At 44.6% G+C, this 26,448-nt stretch overlaps 1 protein-coding gene across 4 annotated transcripts in view; it reads left to right on the top strand.

Moving 5' to 3' along the window:
• The window catches only part of PCSK6 (proprotein convertase subtilisin/kexin type 6), a 109,772-nt gene that overhangs the window by 42,259 nt on the left and 41,065 nt on the right, over positions 1 to 26,448 (top strand). For all 4 annotated transcript variants that reach the window (XR_014519049.1, XM_083475030.1, XM_083475031.1 and 1 more), the window contains exons 5-11: positions 1,690 to 1,766; positions 8,083 to 8,171; positions 17,548 to 17,720; positions 18,658 to 18,870; positions 20,132 to 20,232; positions 23,819 to 23,922; positions 26,181 to 26,298. Coding sequence is in view for 3 of the 4 variants with exons in the window: in XM_083475030.1 (XP_083331156.1) it covers positions 1,690 to 1,766; positions 8,083 to 8,171; positions 17,548 to 17,720; positions 18,658 to 18,870; positions 20,132 to 20,232; positions 23,819 to 23,922; positions 26,181 to 26,298 (875 nt within the window). In the remaining variant the exon portion in view is untranslated. The remainder of the gene's footprint in view (positions 1 to 1,689; positions 1,767 to 8,082; positions 8,172 to 17,547; positions 17,721 to 18,657; positions 18,871 to 20,131; positions 20,233 to 23,818; positions 23,923 to 26,180; positions 26,299 to 26,448) is intronic.

Genomic DNA, 26,448 nt, shown 5'->3' with positions numbered 1-26,448 from the left:
AATAGCCATTGTAGCCACCGATGGCTTTATCCTCCATGAAATTGTCTGATCCTTTTTTAAAGCTCTCCAAATCGCTGGCCATGGGAGCAAGTTCCACAGCTTAACTATGCATTGCACAAAGAAGTGCTTCCTTTTCTCTGTCCCAAATCTTCCAGCATACAGCTTCATCGGATGTCCACAAATTCTAGTGCTATGAGAGAGGAAGAAAAACTTTTCTCTATCTACTTTTTTTCCACGCTGTGCATTATTTTATAAGCTTCTGTCATGTCACCTCTGGCTCACTTTCCTCTCAACTAAAAAGTCCCCGTTGCTGCAGCCTTTCCTCGTTGATCATTTTGGTTGCTCTTTTCTGAACCTTTTCCAACTTTGCAATATCCTGCTTGAGATGAGGCAACGAGGACTGCACACAATATTCCAAATGCAGTCACGCCATAGATTCATCTGATAGGTATCTCTCCAAGTACAAAATAAGGGAGTGGCTCAGAGGCCTCTGTGTTATACATGGGCCCTCCAGAGCATAATCTCATTTCAGGATTTTTTTTTAAAAAAAATCAACTAACCAACTAATTTAATAAATAAAATGCCACAGCCCTAAATGAATAACTCAAAACAATTTCCTCCCACCCATACTCTAAATGCATTGTATTGTCTATTGGCTTCCATAAAGGAGAAAAAATATTCTGTGAGGTGAACTAAGCCGCTGAGGAGAGTTGGGTTTTTTTTTAAAAAAAAAACATTTTGTTGAATTTGCACGCTTACCTGCTTTTAGAATTGGGCTGGACATCTGTGAGAGCACGATGAAGTCAGCGCTCTGGAATTGACATTTGCTTGATGCTTACTGGCTCCTTATAGCCTCAGATGAGGAAATGTAAAAAAATAGGAATGCCCGGTTATCAGATTGAATCCCTGGCGTTTCTCATTAGTGTTAATGGGGCACCTCAAGAGGCTTGTGGGCTCTTCATTAAAAGTGCTGTTGTGCTTTGTTTGGAGAGCCGAATGTGCTTTAAAAGCCCCGCTTGAATTTGTTTCTTTCTGGGCAAGCCCTCTTCATCACCTAGAGCAGAGATGTCCATGTCAGCCCAAGCAAGCATAGCCAGTTCTCAGGAGTGGTGGGAGTTGTAGTTCAGCAACATTTAGAGGGCCACAGGAACCCTACCCTTGTCCTAGAGTTTTGCTTCCTTTTCAGGCAGAAAAAGAGGCAGAATGGGGGACCTCATAAGAAGCTACCTTTACATCAGGCCCAACCTTTTGCCCCATACAGTGGTGCCTCGGGTTAAGTACTTAATTCGTTCTGGAGGTCCATTCTTAACCTGAAACTATTCTTAACCTGAAACACCACTTTAGCTAATGGGGCCTCCTGGTGCTACCGCGCCGCCGGAGCACGATTTCTGTTCTCATCCTGAAGTAAAGTTCTTAACCCGAGGTATTATTTCTCAGTTAGCGGAGTCTGTAACCTGAAGCATATGTAACCTGAAGCATATGTAACCCGAGGTACCACTGTATAGCCTAGTAATATCTGTTGCAACTGATAGTGACTTTTTATTAATTTAATAACATTTAGATCCTATAAACTGTGTTGTTTGTAAGAACCTCTGTCCTGCCAGAGTGTCTCTTGTCCTGGTACAAGCTTGTTCCTGGCAATCACTTCTTAGTTTTTCTAACGTGAACAACTCCCTCTGTTTCTTTCAGGACCCTCGTGCAAGCTATGATGTCAATGGGGATGACGAAGACCCAACTCCACGCTATGATGCCAGCAATGAAAACAAGTAGGCCTGTTTTTTAACACTGACTTAATGCTTTAAGGGGTGCGGTCTGCACTTAACCTGAACCAAACACCAGCTGCCACCTGTGCTGTATGACAGCATACGGGCACTTTGCCAAATTACATTTTGATATAGATTATAGTCCTTTCTGCACAGATTTATAAAAAGAATGGATGGAATTCAGCCTTGAGCTAACATGATTGTTCCATCAGTGCAGGCATTTTTGCTTTGCTAGCCGAAACAATCTCCCCTCTCCTTCCCCGCCACATGTTGCTCTGGAGGTTCTTTTGACCCGCCAGAGCAAGATGGGATCGTGCAAGAGTGGGGAGGGAGACCATGTTTCACTAGCAGGAATTTGGGCTAATATGACAAATAATTGTGCAGCCTTTGAGTATATTTTTGTCCTTTCAGAGTCTGCTTTCCCCATTTCTATAAAGAAAATTGGCCAATTATCTTAACTTGAAAATGAGTATTAAAATGATATATACAGTCGTACCTTGGAAGCTGAACGGAATCCTTTCGACTTCTAAAATGTTCCGGAAACCAAGGCGCGGCTTCTGATTGACTGCAGGAAGCTCCTGCAGCCAATCGGAAGCCGCGCCGAACGTTCGGCATCTGAAAAATCATTTGAAAACTGCCTTCTGGGTTTTGATCGTTCAGGAGCCGATTTGTTCAGGAGCCAAGGCGTTTGAGATCCAAGGTACGATTGTATATTTAGAGGCCACTCATCTTCTGAGGCCCTAAGATGTTGTTTGCTTAACGTGTGTGTAAATCTGGCACTGAGAATTATAGTGGAAAACACCTGGGGCCATCAAGGTGCCAGGAAGATTGTGGCCTCTTTGAAGGCAGGGCTCTGGTGCCTGTGACAGATCTCCAGTGACCGGTTGCTTCCTTTTTGTGCTGGCAGCAGCTACTTCTGCCTTTGAGGCTCTGAAACCCCCACTAGAAAAAAGGTCATAACCCTATCCACACCTTGCCCCTTTAAAGTTAGTGATCCAGTACAGACATGATCTGACAGCTGTATGGTTGTCGCTGCTGGGCCATCTATAATACATGGTACATTACAAAGAACAAAAGTACTGGTCCCTTACCTGAGGGGCTTGTGAAACAGAGGAAGTGGAGAGAAATAGAGGCAGGATAAAGAGTGGAATAAAAAGAATAAAAGATGGTTCTAGTTACATGTGCTTAAACCCAAACCCCACCTGCACTGTATATTTAAAGTTACAGATAGGTAGCCGTGTTGGTCTGCCATAGTCAAAATAAAAAATTCCTTCCAGTAGCACCTTAAAGATACCTGAAGAAGTGTGCATGCACACGAAAGCTCATACCAAGAACTAACTTAGTTGGTCTTTAAGGTGCTACTGGAAGGAATTTTTTATTTTGTATATTTAAAGTAGCTGAATATACTACTTTATTTTTTTAATAAAGTATTTTATTGTTTTTTAAGAAAAATACAAAAAACAAACCAAGTGCATTCAGGCCTGGAATACAACTTATGGTAACCATACAATCTTGTGTATCATACCACTTAAACAGTCCTGGCTTCTCCCCAAAGAATCCTGGGCACTGTAGTTTAAGGGTGCTGAGAATTATTAGGAAGACTCCCATTCTGGTCACAGAGCTACAATTCCCAGAGTGGTCCAACAGTCTATCCTTCTTCCTAGGGAACTCTGTAGTAGTAGTAGTAATAATAACAACATATCTGAAGGCGCCGAAAAACGCTGCATTCCCCTCCCCTTTCCAGATAACTTGACCAGTGTTTAACACCTATAATGCTTCTGATTGGAAAGAAGGGCGGGATAAAACTGTTAACCATAAATAAAAATGAATAAATAATAATAATCTCCACTATCACGTGGAACTCAAACCATGGTTTCAGCTTCCAGATGTAATGGCAAACCATGGTTTATGGCCACATGGTTTGCTTTGCGCTCCAGCTTTAGGCCAAAACTGCTCAGTCAAACCAAAACTAAGCTTTAGACTAAACCATTAACCATGGTTTGGTGTGACATCTAACTTGGGATGCTATGATGGCTACATCAAGTGCAGAGCTCCAGCTCCAGCTCCACTGCTGCATCCCACCTGGTATGGAGAGAGTTGCCTGTGATTCCCTCACAAGAGCAAGTTGTGTGGTGGAATTCACAGATGGCTGGCTGCAGTGCAAAATCAGTTTCCAAACCGGCAGAATCCAAGCCAAGAATTCATTTTTATTTGTATTTATTATGGAGGCCTTCAGTGAATTTCTCTCTTTAATGACACTAATCCTCTGAGCACTTCATTAATTCGGGGGATTAGTTACCAAAAACTCCTGCACACTTCTGAAAACTCGCAAGAGGCGAGGGTTTCCATACAGAGTCTCTACTTCAACACAGAAAATAGAAGGGGTATTTTCATCATGATTTTTGATAAAGAACTTTCCCACTCTAAAACACTGTAATTCCATTAAGGTCAGGGTACGTATATTAGGCGTTCACAGTGTACAAACTGTGTACACAAGGTGGTTTAGCTGTACACTCATACTATTATTCACATGTAACGTTCAACTAGCATACAGTCTTGTGTACCTGTGTACACAATATTTGAGAGATACAAATCAACAAATGTATACTCTTTCACTCAAACACTTGTATATGTGCAGAGATAGCATTCTTCAGAATGGAGTGGTAAAGCTTTTTCTGAACTGAATCGCTTAAAGATGAAAATCAGGCTGTTGCATATTTCAATGCGTACCCATTTTTATTTTTATTTTAGAAAAAAAGACAGTTCAGACACCACCATGTAATTTTGAAGTGGTCTGGAGTCATGGCACTATATATATATATATATATATATATATATATATATATATATATATATATATTTGCTTTCGTAGATTTTCACGGGTACAGGAATGCAGGTTTTGGTGTCTTCGGGTGTCTTCCCGTGTAAGAGTTGGGGTGTCTAGGCGACGTTTCGACGAGGTCTCACTCGTCATCTTCAGGCTGGTGCTTTCGGCTTCTTGTTACTGGAACAGAGCAGGATCTCAGTGTTTGAGTTCCTATAAATACTGTTGAGGGGGTGTGGTGTATAGCCTCCAACGTTCTGGGCAGAGAGGAAGTTCCCAGGTTAGTGTGCCTTTTCTTCTTTTGTTCCTTAATTACTTGAGGGATATCTTGAGTGATTTCTTGAGTGATATTCTGAGTACCACTTAGGTGGGTCATTAGGTGTGGATTAGTTGCTAAAGCTTTCGTGTCTTGACCTCTTGAGCTTGTGAAGAGTTTTTCTGAGAAGATGGCTGTACTGCACTTAGTTGTGCTCTGGCTTGGCTTCGTGTATAGGGGCGAGCTGTGGTTTTGTGCCCTGTGCCAGCCAGATCTGTGTAGGGATTGCAGGGGGGTGCAGCATCCGGAGGTGCCACTATGGTTTGGCTACTGGATGGTGTCTGTAATTTATCTGTGGAGAGGGTCTGGGTTTGGGTCTGGTGTGGTTGATTGGTGATGGCGTTCTGTGTGCCTCTGGTTCTGGTGTCGGTTTTTGTGGGGAGGGCTAATTTCCAGATGTCTGGCAGGCGGGACGTGTCGTCACGCTTGTTCATGTTGTGAGGGTGTTTCTCTATCTCGATGGCTTCCATGATTATTCTCTTGTGGTGATGTTCCATGTTAAAGAGCAATTTGGAATCTGCAAAATTACTCCAAGACCCTACCTACCAACCTATAAAAACAGATCCCACCACCTATCTGGAAAAAACCACCAAATCCAAAATAAAAGCCTCTCCTATCAGTGAAGAAATCCAGCTAAGAATCATCCCCAGAGAAAAATCATCCAGATGCCCCAAACTCTACGGTCTCCCCAAGATACACAAAGAAGGAACACCACTCAGACCAATAGTCAGCTCCATAGGCTCACCTCTACAAAATCTCGCTAAATTTCTCGCTAAGCAACTTCAGCCCTATGCAGAATCCATCGCTTCACACGTTACAAACTCCTTCCAGTTCATAGAAACAATAAAGAAGCAAAACCTACATCCCGATGACCTACTTGTGAGCTTCGATGTTGTATCTCTCTTCACACAAGTGCCCATTAATGAAGCCTTGACAGCCATTCAAAACAAATACAATCCCCCCGAATACATCCTGGACCTGACCAACCACTGCCTAACCAACACGTACTTCATCCACAATGGACAAAGATACAAACAGATAGAAGGAGCACCTATGGGATCACCCCTCTCACCGGTCATCGCAAATTTGTACATGGAACACTTTGAAACCAATGCTTTAGACAAGTCAGAACACAAACCCAAACTTTGGCTCAGATATGTTGACGACACCTTTGTAATTTGGCCACACGGGAAAGAAAAACTAGATAGCTTCCTCACACATCTCAACAGCCTACACCCCAAAATACAATTCACTATGGAAATAGAAGCCAACAACCAACTTCCCTTCCTTGACGTCCTAATCTACAAAAAACCTGATGGCTCACTAGGACACACTATCTACCGGAAAAAAACACACACCAACCGCTACTTACATGCACAATCACACCACCACCCTGCACAAATAAACTCCGTAGCCAAGACTCTCATCTCCAGAACCAAACGCCTGGCTGACAAAGACCACTTGACAACTGAGTTACAGAATCTCTCAAATGTGTTAATCGCCAATGGATACCAGCAAAACAGGGTTACGAAGCTAATCCAAAAAGAAACACCCCCCAGATACCAAGACACAGAAGAAAACAATGGCATGGCCCTCCTTCCTTATATCAAGGGCACTACAGATAAAATTAGCAAAATCCTCCATAAACACAATATCAAAACAGCCTTTTGCACCAACCAAAAAATAGCCAATATCCTCAGAAACCCCAAAGATAAAATCCAGTTGGAAAACCAAGGGGTCTATGAAATACCCTGCAAAGTCTGCCCAGCCACGTACATTGGACAAACAAACAGACGAATAAATGCACGTATCGCAGAACACAAGAATGCCGTCAAAAAAGAAGAAAAAACTTCCTCTCTTTTCCAACACATGAAAGAAACAGGACACGAAATTAATTTTGCAGATTCCAAATTGCTCTTTAACATGGAACATCACCACAAGAGAATAATCATGGAAGCCATCGAGATAGAGAAACACCCTCACAACATGAACAAGCGTGACGACACGTCCCGCCTGCCAGACATCTGGAAATTAGCCCTCCCCACAAAAACCGACACCAGAACCAGAGGCACACAGAACGCCATCACCAATCAACCACACCAGACCCAAACCCAGACCCTCTCCACAGATAAATTACAGACACCATCCAGTAGCCAAACCATAGTGGCACCTCCGGATGCTGCACCCCCCTGCAATCCCTACACAGATCTGGCTGGCACAGGGCACAAAACCACAGCTCGCCCCTATACACGAAGCCAAGCCAGAGCACAACTAAGTGCAGTACAGCCATCTTCTCAGAAAAACTCTTCACAAGCTCAAGAGGTCAAGACACGAAAGCTTTAGCAACTAATCCACACCTAATGACCCACCTAAGTGGTACTCAGAATATCACTCAAGAAATCACTCAAGATATCCCTCAAGTAATTAAGGAACAAAAGAAGAAAAGGCACACTAACCTGGGAACTTCCTCTCTGCCCAGAACGTTGGAGGCTATACACCACACCCCCTCAACAGTATTTATAGGAACTCAAACACTGAGATCCTGCTCTGTTCCAGTAACAAGAAGCCGAAAGCACCAGCCTGAAGATGACGAGTGAGACCTCGTCGAAACGTCGCCTAGACACCCCAACTCTTACACGGGAAGACACCCGAAGACACCAAAACCTGCATATATATATATATATATATATATATATATATATATATATATATATATATATTTGGAGGGGGGATAGAGGGAGCAGATTGCATGTGGAATAAAGCTCAGTGTTCCCTACACATGCAGTCTGCTCCCTCTGTCCCCCCTCCAAATAGATATAGATATAGATATAGATATAGATATAGATATAGATATAGATATAGAGATAGAGATAGAGATAGAGATAGAGATAGAGATAGAGATAGAGATATATCTATTTGGGAGTTGAACATAATCCATTCCAGAAGTCGACTTCCAAAACGTTTGGAAAACAAGGTGGAAGCTCCTGCAGCCAATCGGAAGCTGTAGAAGCCACGCCGGACGTTTGGGTTCCAAAGAACATTCGCAAACCGTAACACTCACTTCCGGGTTTGCTGCGTTTGGGAGCCAAAACATTTGACTTCCAAGGCGTTTGACTTCCAAGGTATGACTGTATTTGTTTTCTGAAAGAGAAATAACATTCTCTGTATTCTTTCCCCAGGCATGGCACCCGTTGTGCCGGGGAAGTGGCAGCGTCCGCAAACAACTCCAACTGCATAGTGGGAATTGCATACAATGCAAGAATTGGAGGTAAGGAAGACGTTTCTGCAATCAGTGGTCTGCAATCAGCTTTTCTGGAGGGTTGATTTGAGAAAGTAGCACTGAGTGTTGGCCCTCATCACACCTTTCCGAGGGCTTCTGGCTAACCCCCTGGCTAACAAATATTCCTCATCCACAAGTCTCTTTTTTGCCTCTAAATCTGGCATTTGGGGGTGGGTCCTAAATTTTTACCTAAGAGACACAATTCTCTAAGCTCTGCTATAAATCCTCCATGGCTTTTTCTAAACCACCCTGGAAGTTTTGCTGGAGGGCAGTATATACAGCTTCCCAATAAATGAACATAGAACAATACCCACAATTTTAGTTTCTACAGGTTAAGTCCTCCTCTGCCTACACCATAAGGTCCTTAAGTAACCTCAAAGCTTTCCTCATGCTGTAAAATCCCTTATTAGGGCATTTTTGTTCTTTTCCTGTGTAAGAATTGTGTGCTGTTCTGGTCCCTTTCTTGTGCATTTTAAGTTTCGTAAAGATGTCTGTATTTTTTTCCACAGCAATTCCCCCTAAAACAAGGCATTTCTGTGTGCTGTTTTCACCAACATGTGCATTTTTATGGACACTACCTGTATATTTATTTTTTGCACACATCACTTGGCTGGAGAATTGTATTGCAGAATTCAGAGTAGTGTGGATTTTGAAGGATGCTTGTTTTTCGCTTCTCACATTGTTTTGGAAAGTGTGGATTATGTAGGTTCACCTTTAAATTCGAATTCACTTGAATTTCTCCCCCACTGGTAGTGGGAGTGCTTTTGTGCGTTAACTGAATACGAAATTATTGTATTTTTGCAATGCTGAATTCGCTTGCTCTTAGATCTTTTGCACAGTAAAGGAAATTGAAACCTCTTCTGTTTACATCTGTTGACTTCCACTGACCTCTCATTCCTCTCTTCCACTGGACTGGGAACATTTTGGAGGTGCAAACTGGATGAATGTTGACAGGGAAGTTCCCTTCCAGCTAGGCAGCTATCTAACTTGTTGCAACTGAATAACTTCCGCCCCTATAATCCTCTTGTTCCACTGCACAGTGCCAGAGGAGGGGCTGAAAGGGCATGGTTGCGCCTTGGTGAGAACTCTGAGATGGAACTTGTTTGATGTATCCAGAGGAGGATTTGTGTTTCTTACTTGCTTTGCGTCTTAGCATTTGCAGTTGCATGCTCAGCAGAAACTGCATGCAGAACCCCTGTTGGAGCAGCACACTTTGCCCTGGATACAATCCCACCAAGTCTCTGGGTTTAGGAAAATAAGAAAGCTATGTTTATTAATGGAAATACATCTTTGATAGGAAATAGCTTAGTTCCGTCTAACAATGGTAGAGATGCTTTGGCACATGTTTCCTCTTGCATCTAGAGAGCTTAAAGTATGTCTGCTCTCATGAGGGAGGGAGGTGTGGAGAAGAAGAAAATAAATATGAAGTCAGGTCAATTGTCTAACACTGAAGGAAGAGCTACAGGTCAGCACAAGGATGGTCTAGGAATCTCAGATGTTCCTCTATCTCTCCTTTCTTATGAAGATGCATCAACTTATATGAAAGCTGAGTTGCACACTGGCAATCCAGAGCATGTTGAGCTACAGAAGTAGCCACTGCAGGCAGTTTTCAATCCCCTTTTCAAACAGCCTTCTCAACCTGTTGCGCTCTGAAAGCTCTTATATGATTTTGCTTGTCCTGCCTGTTTCCTGCAGGAAAACCAGTTGTTTACCACTGATTTGGAACACACATCAATTGGACTTTCTGCGGGTTGCCATTTGCTCCGATTCATTGGTAAAGAGCAGGTTTTCCTGGGGAAAGTGGCATGGCAAACAGAAAACCCCTCGGATCCATGCGGAGATAGGGTTGCCATATTTCAAAAAGTAAAAATCCAGGACCCCCCTCCCCCCCCAAAATGTTGAGTTTTTTGTTTTGTTTTGTTTTTTGCAAAAACACCAGACAAACAGGGCAAAGCGCCGCCTTTCGAAAATTCATCCTGTACGTCATTTCCGCCTTTGAAATCCCGGTAATGTCTGGAAAAATTTGGATGTGTGGCAGCCCTATGAGTAGATAGCATGGGACAAGTAGGATGCATCCTGAATATTGCTGGACTACAACTCCCATCATCCCTGCCCATTGGCCGTGCTGGCTGGAACGGATGGGAGTTTAAGTCCCACAACATCCAGAGTCCTCTAAGTTGGGGAAGCCTGTTAAAAAAATAATAATTACCCAGCCAATTTATTTATTTTTAAATAGTGATTTTTTTTAAAGGGGGCATGGGGAGCATTGTACATTTTGTGGATTCACCAGAAGCGAATCTAAATAGATTGCTAAAAACTACAGCTGGTAAGAACTAGGCTTGCCAGATCAGCAGCATACCAACCCTGAGATATTGGGGCTGAAACGTGAGACGTAGGGTGGCCCCTGGTGACTGGGGTTAATTGGGAGAGGTGAGCACAGGAGGGCAACCCCAGCCCAAGTGTCTACACTATAATTTATAGCCAGGTCCTGCTGGGCTAAAGCTGGACGCACAGCGCCTTCTTAATATATATATAAATTGAAGGCACCCTTGGGCACCAGCAGATTCACCTGGAGGGGACCAGGCAAACTTGGAGACTTCAGGTCAGACTGGTAGCCCTTGTGAGGATTGTGCTCAGCTTGACGGGGAGTCCTATCTGCCACAGTCCAATTCTTTTTCTTTTACTTTCCGATCTCTCATTGCCCTTGCATTTCCTTCCCTCTTCTTTTTGCTTCTGCCGAGGGCACAATACATTTACCGCTCAATAAACAAAAAGGGGATGCCAGCCCATCTTTCTTCCTCACACTCCCTCCTTTAAAGCTGTGCGCCTTCTGAAGCTTTTATTGCTCGCACCGTGGGAAGTGGCTGATTTATTCCTTCTCCTTCCCATCTCCTCTCTTTAACCTCTACTTCACTCTGACAACCTATAGATTCCCCCCGCAGTTTGGGCTTCTACTCCGGGCTTTGATTGTTGGCTCTGCTAACTGCGTCGGATGTTATGTGCTTGGGAATTAAGGTGATGCTTTTCTCGCTTTTATGCGTGCCCCTGTTAACTTTAATAAGCCTGATTCACAGGCATTGGCAGGTTGATTCAGAGAAAGAAAAGTCGGGAGTGTGGGAGGGGTAAGGCAGCTAGCCACAGACCAGTTTTAAACTGGAATACTTGAACTGAGCCTTCACCAGACATGCAAAAGAAATTGTGCTAGCTTAAAGTAGGGTCCTAATGTCCCTGGGTACACCAGATCCTTTCTTGATCTTTCAATGTTATTTATTTCACTGCTTGATTGTTTTGAAGAAAGTCCTCAATGTGGTTCAATTCGCAGGACTGAATGTGGATTCTAGCTATATTCAGCTGGATCATGGCTAGAATCCTTCCCAGGATTGGGAAAAACCTGCAGTCAGGGTTTCCAATTGAAGAGAGGATTAGGTACATAGGAAGCTGCCTTATACTGAGACTTCGTCTATCTAGTTCAGAATTGCCTGTACCATCCTTTCTCAAGCTTGAGCCCCCAGAGGTTGTTGGACTACAACTCCCATCATCCCTGACCACTGGTCCTGCCAGCTAGGGAAGATGGGAGTTGTAGTCCAACAACATCTGGGGACCCAAGCTTGAGGAAGGCTGGTCTACACTGACGGGCAGTGGCTCTCCGGGGTTTCAGGTGGGACATACCCAGCCTTACCTGGAGATGCCTGGGACTGAATCTGTGATCTGCTGCATGCAAGGCAGATGCTATACCACTGAGCTGTGTCCCTTTCCAATGCAGTTAGAATCCTCCCTGCAGTTCAGCCCACAGGTCAAGAGAAGAGAAGATAGGTTTGGAGTCAGTGCACGTGTCCCAGTTCTCTCTACCCAACTTGAGCCCTCATGCTTGAAGCAACTTCCATTTGCTTTTAATCCAAGATAAATTTGGGCCAAACTCTGCTAAAAGTCTCAAAATAGTTAAAACAGCTATGGATTTGTCCTGAATAAGTTCACATCTATGCTGCTGGGAGAGAGTTGAGTTAACCCTTCCCCTTGTGCTGTTTTCCTGATCTAAATCTCGCACCTCCAGCGCCCAAGCAAAAGCACAGCCTGGTGGCAGTGCAACCGATGTGGGCATTCCTAGCCGCTTGCTGAAGCTCACAGTGTCCTAAGTAATGGCACCACCAGCCCACCCATGCCAAATCCATATCCTGTTATAAAGCTTCTCTCTTTCTAAAGGGACTTCCTGTAAATAGCTATGAAAGCAATCGGTGGTGTCTGGATCTGTGAACACAGCCTTGATCCACCAAACACTCAAGGCCAGAGTGACTGAAATGGAGGTTTCATCCTCCCAGGTGCGTATCTGCAAGTCACTTTCAATGCTGAGTGCATTAGCACCGCCTTTCATGAAGAATAGATGTTCAATCCCTCATTAATGTCAGCAGTGGACTCCTTCTCTCAGGTCAAAAACAGTAGAGGGTGGCCATCAACATTTTGGAAGCATTTGGCTGGCAGATGTTGGCAGTAGAAAGCTTAACTAAATGAACCTTTGGGCTGATCTGGCGTGGAAATGTTTATGGTCTGGCTTAATTGGGTTTGTAATAGCATAAATGCTTTGGCGAAAGGATCAGACATTGATTGATTTGGTTATTTCCTTCTGTCTTGCTCATGTGACTTTATCCCCCTCTGGAAATTCAAATACCACTCCTCTTTGTTTTGCCCTCCTGTTAGGACCGGGGTGGGGAACTGGATCTGACTGGTCAGTTGGGTCCTTATCTCCTGCACACCCACCCATGGACCATGGGCCAAGTTTCATAGGTGGGTGGGGCCAGCCACCTGTTTATCACCTGATGTCAGGTGACCCGTTTTTGCCTGTCTAGACGATCAGCTGATGGTTGGAGAGCTACAATTCTCAGAGTGGTCTAGGAGTCACTCTTTTCTCCCTAGTGAACTGTAGGGTTGCAGCTCTGTGAGGGGAAGGGTGTGTGTCTCCTATTAACAGTCAGCACCCTTAGCAAACTACAGTTCCCAAGATTCTTTGAGGGAAGCCATGACTGCTTAAAGTGGTATGATGATGCTTTAAAAGCATAGTGCACATGTCGCCTAACTGAGGAGATCTGTGACCTGCCACAGGACCATCTCAGCAATGGCTGCCTGGTAATCGAATTGCCTCCCCAACCTCCTGCTGGTGCCAACTCATGTCTGTTTTCTGGCACCAGTTGAAGGCAGTTCGATTCCTCCAGGCCTTTGAGCAGACCTGCATCTGAATATTTGCGGACTTGAGACAGATGGATGTGTTAATGATACGTTTTGCGTTTTATTCCCTTTTTATGTTTCCTTTTATATTGCTGTGATCTGTCCCTGAGCTCACTCATGATGAGTGGTCAAATACAAATTTAATAAATAAATAAAATGTGAGAGGAATTGTTTTGAGAGCCAGCTTGTGCAATAGATTTGTACATGACAATAAGAGCTTTGAAAGAGGCAAAGGGATAGCTCACTCTGTAGAACAGGAGGCCCTTAAGGTTGTGGGTTCGAGCCCCACGTTGGGCAAAAGATCCCTGCATTGCTGAGGATTGTGCTAGATGAACCACATGGTCTTGTCAGGAGCCGGAGTCAGCAGTAGGTCAGCAATAAAAAATACCGGTGTGGGTGAACTCAACTCTTTATTCAAATAAACAGTGCAGGCCTAGTGATCACTGCAACTCTTCCCAGTAGGTCTTGCCCCAATGTGGTCCCCACCGCACCCTAAGGCTTCTCCCCTGGTTCCTTCTTCAGCTCCTTCATCTTGTCTCTCTTTGCTCTGCCTTCTTCATTTCTCTGTGTGTTCTAGGAAACCAGGGAGGAAGGACCCTGGTCCCAGAAAGAGGGGGAAGTTCCCTGGCTTCTTCAGCAGCCTGCCCCCACTCTGCCCCTTGGTATTCCCCGCCCCGCTGCTGCCTCTCAATCTGGACTGCTGTCTGCCACAGCCTCTTCCTGCTCACTAAACACTGTTTCCTCTTCAGCTTCGGACACCTCCTCCCCCCAATCTGCTTCCTCCTCTCCTTCTGACCACTCATTGTCGTCCCACCACCAATCCCCAGGCTGTGAGCCTTCTTCCCCACCACTCCTCTGCATTCAGCCAGTCTATGACATGGTCCCTTCCAACTCTATGATTCTCTGTTTTGTCTCTGGTCAAACATGTGGGTTTGTAAGAACATAAGGAGAACCCTGTGGGATCACACTGCAGACCTATTTAACCTTTCCTTTTAGCAGGCACCCCCAAACTCGGCCCTCCAGCTGTTTTGGGACTACAATTCCAATCATCCCTGGCCACTGGTCCTGTTAGCTAGGGATGATGGGAGTTGTAGTCCCAAAACAGCTGGAGGGCCGAGTTTGGGGATGCCTGCTTTTTAGCCTACCCTTTTAGAATTTTTGCCACCTGTTTTTCTAGTATATATTTGTTACCATGAGACCTTGAAACTTGTTTAAAGTAAATAAATAAATTGCAAAATGTAGAATCTTCAGAATGCTACTAAACTCCCAAATGCATCACGTGTATCTCCCAACTGTTGCAGCGGTCATGGATTATAGATTTTTCCATCCCGAGTTTGTGCAATCTTTCTCGTATCTCCCTTTTCCCTTGACCAGCTGTTCTTGTTAGGTGGCAAGGCCCGGCAATGAACTTTTTGTATCAATAAACTTGCTGGGAAATGCTTCTGAGAATTCAGCTCGAGGGGAGGTTGTTGCTAAACAACCTTCTCCATTCCCATTATATTTAAGAGGTATCTTTGCGAGCAGAGAATAATGTTAGAAAGGAAATCCATTTAAGTTGACTGCTGTCTACCACGTAGCCGCAACCTTAATTTTATTTCTGTCTCTCGATTTTTGTTTTTCTTAAGTAAAAACGTACGAAAAAATAGATACGTCACGAAAAAAGCAAAAGAAAGGAAAAAAGGCTCCTTGCCTTGCTATATTAAGCTCTAAAATTATAATCCACTGTGCTTCCTTTTCTGCCACCCACAGTAGCCCTCTATACAGTGATAAATAATCAACCTTTCCTCTTTACAAAAATGATGAGTCAAATGTCCCAAAACCTTAAGATTGCCTCATGTGCATATGAGAGTTGTTATATATATATATATATATATATATATATATATATATATATATATATATATATATATATGCTTTCGTAGATTTTCACGGGTACAGGAATGCAGGTTTTGGTGTCTTCGGGTGTCTTCCCGTGTAAGAGTTGGGGTGTCTAGGCGACGTTTCGACGAGGTCTCACTCGTCATCTTCAGGCTGGTGCTTTCGGCTTCTTGTTCCAGTAACAAGCTCTGTTCCAGTAACAAGAAGCCTGAAGATGACGAGTGAGACCTCGTCGAAACGTCGCCTAGACACCCCAACTCTTACACGGGAAGACACCCGAAGACACCAAAACCTGCATATATATATATATATATATATATATATATATATATATATATATATATTCGAGGTTGGGCACTCTGCTGTTTGTACTTTTGTCTTCCTGTTTGCTTGGCTGTATTTCTGTCTGTTTGAAAAAATATTTTCAACTGCAAGTAAGATTTTGGGTGCAACCCAACACGAGCAGCTGCTGCATGAATGCCATTCATTTTGATCAGGCTTGCGCTGGAGGCTTCCCAGCGGATCGTGCCCCTTCTCATCCTCATCCAGGGGAGCTAGGGCCAGTTAATCGCTTGATCATGTTCAAAGTCAGCCTCAGAGATTTAGACACCCCCCCCCCCCGGATTTCACTAACAAATGGCTTTAGCCCCCTGTAGAAATTCCATAAATCTTTTGGTTTCCTAAATGAAGGAATGTATCTTCCCGCCACCCCCAGCGATTTCTTGTTTATTCTAATTTTTGAAGGCGTTGCCTGAGGCATACCAGAATTAGGGACAAAGCCATCGTCTTTTCAAGTTGCAGATATGGCCAAATTGCGATTTGCCTGTGGTTATTTAAGAACTGGAAATCTTATTACTGGGAAGCATTTTATCTGAGGCCCCTTCTCAAGACTGTGTGGAAGCTGTATCTGGTCCAAATTTCAGGCTGTGTCTTCTATCTTATCATTTTCTCTGGAATGGTCATTGTTAGCTCACTCAGTTATGGTTGGTTGACTTTTATTATTGCGTCCTGTAGACCAAAACTAGGAACATTGCGGTCCCTCCTAAAGCCCTGTTCATTGAGCATTCGTCCTGATTTGCTTGCACAAAGCTCATGCAGGTATTGGATTATATCCGGTCTTTATTAAGCATCCGTTCTGATTTGTTTGCCAGGCAGTTGTACAACAATGAACATTCGTCTTGCATTTATCCTTATTTGTTGGCAGGCCGGTTATACATCTTCTCCTTGGACATTCATTAATCCCACACTTTTCAATGCTTTTCCCTGTCACTCTCCAAGCCTGATTCTTTTAAAAAGAGGGTTTTTTGCACTAAGGTGCCAGGCAGAGCCCATTAATCCACTTGGAACTGTACAAATCTAAAATTCTGGTATGTGCTTGAATCCCTCCTACAAAATAGTGACAGTCTGGAGGCACCCTGCAGTTAAAGATACAACTACTGGCCTTGTTTGCATATGGTTTGTTAAGCCTCAATGTTTGTTTGAATGACTGAACCCAACCCATCAACTTTACTGTAGTTTGTTTTCCATCAACAAAGCACAATGTGAAGTTTTTGGCCTATGAACCATGGCTTGTCAACTGTGGTTGGGCCAAACCCAACAGCCTTGCTTAACCGTGGTTCGTTTTGCTACCCCCATCCCAGATGCTCGCCAAGCTACAGAGCAACAAGGCAGCTAGAAAACAAAACTCAAGCGTTGGAGAAATCAGCCATGCTTTGGTTGCTTGTATTTGTGGCAACTTATGGTTTGTTGAACTAAACCATGGTAAAAGCAACCCACCCTGCCTACATGGCTGCCTGCAAACTTTCCAACTTGCTTCTGAGCTGCCAGCCCAGACAGTTGAAGGCAGTGGTGAAATGCCGATTTTGGGTGTAGAAGACAGCAATGTAGTAGTTGCCATTTGAAGAAGAGTTCTGTGTCACCTGGAAGTGGCTTTCATAGTTTTGAAAGAAAAGTCACTTGCGTCACTGGCTTTGTGTCGCTTTTTCCTGTTGTGCCAAGAAAGCTACTTCCAATATGCAGTTGAATCAGGAACTCTGGGGGGGGGGGGGGAGAGAGAGAGAGCGCATCCAAAACAAGCTGGCAAACTGAGAGCACAAGTTGCAATTGTTTTGGGCTATTCAGGATTGAAAGCATCTTTTCATGCCTCAGAACAAAAGCCTTTGATTGCAGTCCTCCAGCTCTTCTGGAAAAGAAAAAAAAAGAGGGGGGGGACCTTGAAGCTCTAACGCCTGATACATTTTATTTTTTTAATTTGGGGGGGTGCTTTTAGGCATTCGGATGTTAGACGGCGACGTGACAGATGTGGTGGAAGCAAAGGCGATTGGCACCAAACCTGAATACATCCACATCTACAGCGCAAGCTGGGGCCCTGACGACGATGGGCGGACAGTCGATGGGCCTGGCCCTCTGGCCAAGCAAGCATTTGAGCAAGGCATTAAAAAGGTGTGGGGGAAATGCAGCGCATTGTGCATAACCTTCTTCTTGGGTGTTTTTTGTTTTTGGTCCGCATTTCGCATAGGGATCTTAATGTTTCTGGCTGCTTTGACAGGGGGTTGCCAGCCGATTCCTGCCTTCTCCAACCTCTAGTCAGCAGCTACCAACCACAGTGACGATGCCTAGCCTTCAGAGGTGGTATGCCTCTGAATACCTCTGGGCACAGCTCTGAATCCCTCTAGGATACGCAGGAAGGCAGAGCTCTGTTTGGTCAAGTCCTCCTTGAAGACTTTGCATGATCACTGTGAGAGCAGGATGCTGGTCTAGATGGGCTTACTTGATCCAGCAGGCTCTTCTTACGCTCTTCTGTTCATGTTCTTCGTATCCTCCAGGTGTTTTGTGCTATAACACCCATGATGGGAGTCAAAAACACCTGGAGCGTCTATTCAGACAGTCACTGAACGCTGTGCCCCTAGCCCAGAGTTTGCAAAGTGGTCAACTTTGGGTTAATTATTGGGAGGGTGGTGATAGCTCCACTGCCCCCAGCCTGCGGCGAGTACACCCCTCTGAGCTTGGGAACCCCTCGCTCATTGAGGTATAGGTCCTAGAAAACCAGCCGCCAGTGGAAAACATACTCTGCCGCAAGCCTGCGAGACAAAGTTTTGAGGCGACACCATACTGAAGCAACCACGTTGAAAGGCAGGAAAAAAACCAGACAGTTGTTAGTAGCCCTTATTTTCACTGAGAGTGACCCCCCTTGTGGCAACAGTGGGACCCACAAGAGGGAATGGGGCCAGTCATTTCCTGATCCCTGAAGTTGCGGAAGGAAGTTGTGGAAGATGCATCCTTCCAAAACTTAAATCTTGCGGAGATGTAGGAATCCAGGCCAGCACCAGCCAATGAACGTATTGCTTTCCATTTCCATTTCCTCACTCCAAATACTCAGGGCCGTAGAGGAAGGGGTTCCATATTTGTCTGGGCCTCTGGGAATGGCGGAAGAGAAGGGGACCACTGCTCTTGCGATGGATACACCAACAGCATCTACACCATCTCCGTCAGCAGCACCACGGAGAACGGGAACAAGCCGTGGTACCTAGAGGAGTGTGCCTCCACCATTGCTACCACCTACAGCAGTGGGGCTTTCTATGAGCGGCAAATTGTAAGTAGACAGTGCAGCCAGTTGACTGCCTGGGCTGTGGGAAACCTTACCCACCCCCACCCCCAACCAAAACTTGGGATGTGAGTTCTCCAACTCAAGCGTCCCTGAGATTGACTACAGACGTACCTTGGAAGTCGAACGGAATCTGGTCTGGAAGTCTGTTTGACTTCCAAAACGTTTGGGAACCAAGGCGTGGCTTCCGATTGACTGCAGGAAGCCCCTGCAGCCAATTGGAAGCTGCGGACGTTCGGGTTCCAAAGAACGTTTGCAAACCAGAACACTCACTTCCGGTTTTCGATTGTTTGGATTTGGATTTTTGGATTTGATATCCCACTTTATCACTACCCAAAGAAGTCTCAAAGCGGCTAACATTCTCCTTTCCCTTCCTCCCCCACAACAAACACTCTGTGAGGTGAGTGAGGCTGAGAGACTTCAAAGAAGTGTGACTGGCCCAAGGTCACCCAGCAGCTGCATGTGGAGGAGCGGGGAATCGAACCCAGTTCACCAGATTGCGAGTCCACCGCCCTTAACCACTACACCACACTGGCTCTCAGTGGGAGCCAAAACGTTCGGCAACTAAGTCATTCAAATTCCAAGGTACGACTCTACTGGAGTCAGAACTAGGAATTAGGATGGAGCAAATCCTTCATATTTTTGAAGGCATGAAGTTCACCAGGTGACCTTGGGCCAGTCACTAACTCTCACGCTAACCTGCTTTGCAGGGTTGTTTTGAGGATAAAATGGGGAAGAGAACTATGTATGCCCCCTTGAGCTCCATAGAGAAAAGGTGGGATATAAATGTGATCCATCAATCAGGAGATGGTCAATGTCTACCTTGTAAAATCTTGCTCTGACTTACTCTTGAGGGCTACAGACTGCCTTGGCCTTGGCCAGCTGTACAGAAGCTGGGCACAATGGAGGTTGGTCCATTATGACAAATGGGTCACTGCCCCAATAAGTTTTAGTCTGCCTTCAGCCAGCATCCCCCCAAGTGCCCACCTTCCTTTTTTCATCCAGTCCAGAGGATGGCACGGACTGTCAGCTTCACCCTCCTCCTTAGTCTCAGGGTTGCACTTGTAGAATTCAAGCAGGGAGCAGGGTGCAGACAAACCTGGAATGAGCCGGCCCTGCTTGACATTAGCTCTGGCGCCACCTGCTGTTGACCTCCCCACCTTCTGGCCTTCCAGTCCCAGTGGGCCTGAATGTGAACCGCTCTGTCACCTCCACTCCCTGCTAATAGCTGCACTGACTTTCTCCTTAGGTTACCACTGATCTGCGAAAACGTTGTACAGATGGACATACTGGCACCTCTGTGTCTGCCCCCATGGTGGCAGGGATCATCGCTCTGGCTCTGGAGGCCAAGTAAGAGCTCCGTTTCTTTCTCTGACAGTTTGTAGATTTGTTGTTAAAAGCAAGAGGCTTCTCTGGGGAGCAGGACACAGGGGAGATGGAACGTTTGAGGAAGGCAGCACAACAAACCATTGGTTTTCAAGTGTGCTGCTTTCCATGAATTGCATATAATTGCTTTCTGAAGTTATGTACAAGAGCACAAGAAGGAGCTGCAGATTGAGACTCTCGTAAGCCTGCCCTCCAGATGTTTCAAACTACAGCTCCCATCTGGGCAGTCTAGGGCCAATGACAGATGTAGCCCCAAACATCTGGAAGGTACCAGGGGAAGGTTCCTGTGGTGCCTTAAGCAGAAATGAACGGTCTCTGATGCTCTGGGCCAGTTGGAGCATGCCAAGCTGTCACTGATGAAGTTTGTCTGCAGCCTGGGTAGCTCAGTTGGTTAGAGCATGGTGCTGATAACGGCAAGGTTGCAGGTTCGATCCCCATATGGGACAGCTGCATATTCCTTCCTGCGTTGCAGGGGGTTGGACGAGATGAACCTCAGGGTCCCTTCCAACTTCACGATTCTATGATTTCGTTGGTTTATTTTATTTCACAAAATTCATATACTGCTTGATTGTAAGGGGCAAAAAAACTCTCAAAGCAAGAAAGAACAATGCGATGAATTCATCAGTAAAAACAACAATTTAAAACATCTTTTTAAAAAATGATTGAAATCAACGATAAGCTAAAAAAAAAACAAGATTACGACATATGTCAACATTCTACGTGTCTGGATGGACTTGCCTAAATCGTGAACCTCCTCATTGAGCAACACACCTTCCCTGGATAGGCTTGTGTGGAACCCCTGAAAAGCACTGCCCCATCTTCCACTAAGGGGGCAGGCATCAGCTTCCATAACTTTGCTGCATCTTCAGTGCCACCAACCTGGATAGCTTTCAAAGTGTGTTAGAAAAAACCCTTGGAAGATAAGGCTACCAGCAGCTCCTTGTCGTGATAGTGATATGCTCCCTACAGCATCAGTGTCTCTGGGTGTGCCTCTGAGTACCAGTTGCTAGGAGTCACTAGCGGGGAGAATGTTGTCGCACTCGGGTCCTGCTTGTGTTCTTCTGGTTGGCCACGTTGAGAACAGAATGCTGGACTCGATGGGCCTTCGGTCTGATCTGGCAGGGCTTTTCTTAAAACCTCTCTCCCTGGTTTCTTTTGCATAGCAATAGACTTTTTTCCAGCTTTGTTTTATTTTTAGAATTAGGAGGGGTGGGGAAAATGAACCCCCGAGCTCAGACTGCTGACTACTTTTAATACTCCCATGCTGTGAATTTGGCTCTCGTCGCTAATATATTGTCGGCTGCTGTGAGCTCACAGCGGTCGAGACGGTTAATTTGTTACATTATTGTGACTGGGGATGTGGAAGTGTCTTGCCAGCACAAAGAGAGCTGGCAGCAGTGGCCTCGCTCCCCACGCCCTGCGTTTTGGGGTGGGTTGGCTCAATTCTTAAACACTTGTGTGAACGCAGTTTGAAAGGAGTGCAGTGTTCGTGACCAGTACATTGGAGAAGGTTAAGCCTGTAAATTTTGGAATTGTTTAGCTCTTGACATAAAATGCACCATTAAGTACCCGGGATCAGGCGCGTTAAGCGATGCTGAGTGCTGAGACGTTTCCTTTTTTATTGCCGGGGAGCAAATGAATTAACATTTTCCTGTTGCTAAATGCTTTGCTATAATTACAAATCTGTCTCTCCAGGTCAGGGAATGGGGAAAACTTTTCACCCAGAGAACTGCATAGGCAGTAGTGGAGCGACCCAGGGTCACAGGAATCCAAAGAGCTATTGCTATTTCTGCAGCAGGGTCCCCGTCTCCAGCATCCTAGAGCTGCCGAAGCATCGTGACAAAGGGAGCTTTTTCAGCCACTGGATGCTCCAAAGCTAAGAATTTAGGAACACTGAAAATACTAGGGGCTTCAATTTCAAGAGAATAGTGTACAAGTTCTTTTAAATACTCCGTGGAAAGCACAACTTAAGTCACCCCGGAAAAAGTTATGGGAGCACTCCGCATCATTTCCTATATGTGTGTGCACTGATAATAGTAGATCTGGTCAAAAGGCAACACAAAGACCTGCACTGATCATTGCAATGCATCTCCAATGATTATTGTATAGTTAACAGATTATTGTATAATCTTAGCAGGGCTGATAGGGCTGATAGGGATAGTTCCAGAGGCTGTGTGAGAGCACAGGGTGGGGCCAGAGGCAAAAATGAGTGCAACGTTGGATGTGACTCTGACCTTTGAATGGAAGCTACATTCAAGCCTTGCAAATGCCAGAGGTTTCTATGCATGCATGCATACCTCTCTCTCCATCTAGGCAAGCAAGAGGCATTGTCACAGCTGAAGGATGCATTTTGGGTTTCGGACCAAGCAAAAGCACTTGAGGAAGGCATGGAGCGGAGCATTCCAAACTGTGTGTCATGACACGTTTGTGTGTGGGCTGCTGTGTGTTGGTGTCATGCGAACATTCCCCACAGGGCTGGAAAGGGGTTAGTTTAACCTCTGGTTTGATAGTAAAACTGAATTGCTGTGTCACAAAATTACACATGTCTAAAAAGTGTGTCGCCGACATGAAACGTTTGGAAAGCTCTGGCATAGAGGGCCAGGTAGGAAAGAGGGGCTGTGGCCTAGAGAGTGTGTCCAGAGGGCCGGATATAGAGCGGATATAGGGCCTAAGGTTCTCCATCCTTGCTCCAGGCACTTTAAGGAACACCTGCTGGGCAAAAGCATCACAGGACCATGTGACAGCTTGTAACTGGAATTCTTCTAAATATTTTGGCTTATACACACATAAACACATTCTCAGAGGCAAATGTTTAGGGTAGCTAAACTACTTAAATCAAAAAGGTACATACCAAAATCTTCATACAAACTGCACTTATCTAGCTGATATAAACAAGCACTTCCATTTTGAACCCATGACAATGGGTTATTTTATTAGAAACCTATTCTATTACTTTGATATTCCTCTATACCAGGGGTTGCCATCCTTTGGGGGTCACTGGACACATTTGGAATTTGGATCAAAGTATAGTGTGTGCCAGTCACAAAATGGTTGCCGGGGGCGTGGCACAACACAAAATGGCTGCCACATCCAGAACAGCAGAAAAGAGACTGGACCAGAAAATGGGTATGGTCGTGCCCCATCAGTAGGGAAAAGATACCTACACCGCTGCCAATGTACACAGAAGGAAGCTCTTTGCACCCCTTCTCTGTTCAGAACAGATGGGAGAGTGGGTGTGCAATCCTGATGTTCTATGGGGCATATTTAAGGGGGTAAATTCAGTGTAGGAGAGACTGAGCCTGTGCAAAAAGGAACTGAGTGGGAAGAGCAAAGAATCTTTTGTGAAGTCTGCATTTTTGAGAGGATGTTTACTGAGACCGTTTCATGGGCACCGTAGGAGATACTGGCAATGCTTGCTATATATACTGACTGATGTTAGAGAGTTTTCTGCTGTTGCCTTAGCCGTAGCCTAGCCATTTCAAAATCCTACCAACAGAACAAGAGAGATGTTGTCTTATCCTTGGCTTGTTCTTCCTTCCTTGACTTTTAGCCCTTTGCTGACCTGGCGAGACGTTCAGCACCTTCTCGTTAAAACATCTCGACCAGGACACCTTTTGGCCCCCGACTGGAAAACAAATGGAGCTGGACGTCGAGGTGAGTTAACATGCATGCTTGGGGGCTGGGTTTGGTTTCTGCATTGCTGAATGGAGGTGTGTCAGTCAACAAATGGGGACAACACTCTGCAATAGCTGCAGTCTATGGATCATCTTCAAGGAACAGCCCAATGTAGAACACATTGCAGTAGTCTAAATGTGAAGAAAGCATTTATCCTGCACCTGCCTGACCTGGCCATTTGAAACTAGCATTAAAAATGGCAAAAGTTCTTTCTCTGCTGTTGAAGCTCCATATTTCCAATGGTTAACAAGATCACCTACAAAGATCGCCTTGTGGGTCCCAAGTCTGTGTGCAACACATTCTCAGTTAGGTTCCTTCATCTGAATGTTCCAGCCATATCAGTTGCAGTCTATGTACACTCCTACTTTTTAGAGGAAAACCTCGCCACTAGGTGATAAACCTGTATGATTCTTCTGTTTCTTACTCTTAGCAATGAATCTCCCCATATGGCGCTTGTGGGATTAAGTTATAAATCCAAATCAATATCCACAGAGATTTCTGAGCTGGAGATCTCATGTATCCATTTCAAACAGCTCCTTCTATTACTTGCCCCACAGACCTGCCAAGAAAAATGATTATTGGTTGTTCGGAGGTCTGATAATCCCCTTAGAAGCCTTTTTTATCAATGGGTATTTGCGAGCTCCTGTCTGTTTCAGGAGACAAAATCCAAGCAGCGGTGACAGATGCAAAAGGAAATAGCATTTTGAGAAGGCTTAACTTCTACTGGATTGGAATAGTGATTCGATGTGGGAAATCCTGCCTTTTTCTGTTTTGTTTCATTTTGTTTTCTTAGTTGTGACAAAAAACTATTGCCAAGGTGCAAAACAAGCCTGGGTCAAAATTAAGTTCTACCTCTGGGATTTCCTTTCAGTGACTTTAAAGTAATCCTTACCGTAAGACTGTTGGTTACTTCTGAAACAAAATAATCTGTAGGTTCTATGTTATTTTTCCTCCCAGAAACTGTTTTTATTAGGGATGGGTATGTATGCAAAAGGAAGGACCTTTCAATTGTGTGTGTGTGTGTGTGTGTGTGTGTGTGTGTGTGTGTGAGAGAGAGAGAGAGAGAGAGAGAGAGAGAGAGAGAGAGAGAGAGAAAACCAGATAACAACACTAGTTTTCCTTTGCAGTTTTACAGTCAAACTGAAAATCCTCAGGTTTTATCACAGATACTGGTTAACTTCTTTAATATAAAATACATTACCAAAGTCTGATTTGGACACATGTTGCAGATGTGATTCCATTCCAGTCCTCACAGGTTAATAGGTGGGCTGAGTCATATATCAACTATTGTGTCAGTTCAGTGGCCCAAATCATTTTATTTGTCTGGCCTGTAGGCAGAAGAGCTTGTATAAACATTTAAGATGGGCAAAGCAATGCAAACCTCATAGGAAGTTAACACACTCCACCTTGATTTGACATTAATTTCAACCACATAAAAAAAAACATTGAAGAATCAATTATCAACCCCCCGCTTCAGATGGTTTCCAATGGTCTCTACGCATTACAGCACAGCTGAAACCTCAAAGTAATTATTGAGAAATGTGTAGGTTTTGAAGCCAGGAATGTAACAGCTAGAAAGCCTTTACAAACTTTTTCAAAATTAGCAAATGTGAAAACTGCACTTGCAGTCTTGCATTTGTGGAATTCCTTGCTCTGCACCTTGACTTTAGTTCTGATTCCTATGGTGTTTTGAGCATTGAAGCTGTTATGTTTTTAAACGTGTTGTAAGTCACTTGGAGACCTTTGGGTAACAAATGTCTAAAAAGTCTAAATAATAATAGTAGTAATTAATAATAGGGCAATATGGGATATTAGAGACAAGTCTATGAGGCTGGCTTTATCTTTTGCATTTTGCCTCTGGATGCTGTGCATGAAGTTAGATATCTGGTTCTGTTCCCCATTTTTATTTTAAATGCTGTATTTATTTCTATCAACAATTTATATAACAGTACTGTGGCTTCTAAATCATGTATCCAAATCATTGATACAACATCATTTAAAACTAAAGCAGGGGAGGGATCAGAATATCTAAGCTGATGGCACAAGTGGCGCAAAATACACAACGTTTTGTTGGTTTTGAATGGAGGAAAATTAAAGCTGTTCTTTTGTGAAAGCGTTGCACAAACACATGAACAAAGCCCACAAGGTGCTGGGGCAGGGGAACAGTTTTGAGAGGCTGTGAAAAATAAGGGTTTGTTTAATAAACCAGTGAATCTCTGAGACACCTGTCTTTTCAGTTAGCCATTTGTATGGATTCGGCCTGGTGGATGCAGAAGCGCTTGTTGTCGAGGCAAAGAAGTGGCGAACAGTCCCCGCTCAGCACATTTGTGTTGGGACCTCAAATAAGAAGCCTTGGTGAGTGTTTAAATGTGTGCATCAGAAGTGGCTCGTCTGGTGGGGTGGAAGCTATGCTGGCTTCCTGGTAAGTAGCACACTGTTGCTTACCTGTGGAAGGGGAAGAGGGGAAGGGAGGCAGTCAGCTCAGTGCAAACAAAGTAGTGGAAC

This window comes from Podarcis liolepis, assembly GCF_965112155.1.
Source record: "Podarcis liolepis genome assembly, chromosome: 14".
Lineage (NCBI taxonomy): Eukaryota > Metazoa > Chordata > Lepidosauria > Squamata > Lacertidae > Podarcis > Podarcis liolepis.
This window is presented reverse-complemented; position numbering and strand designations above follow the sequence as displayed.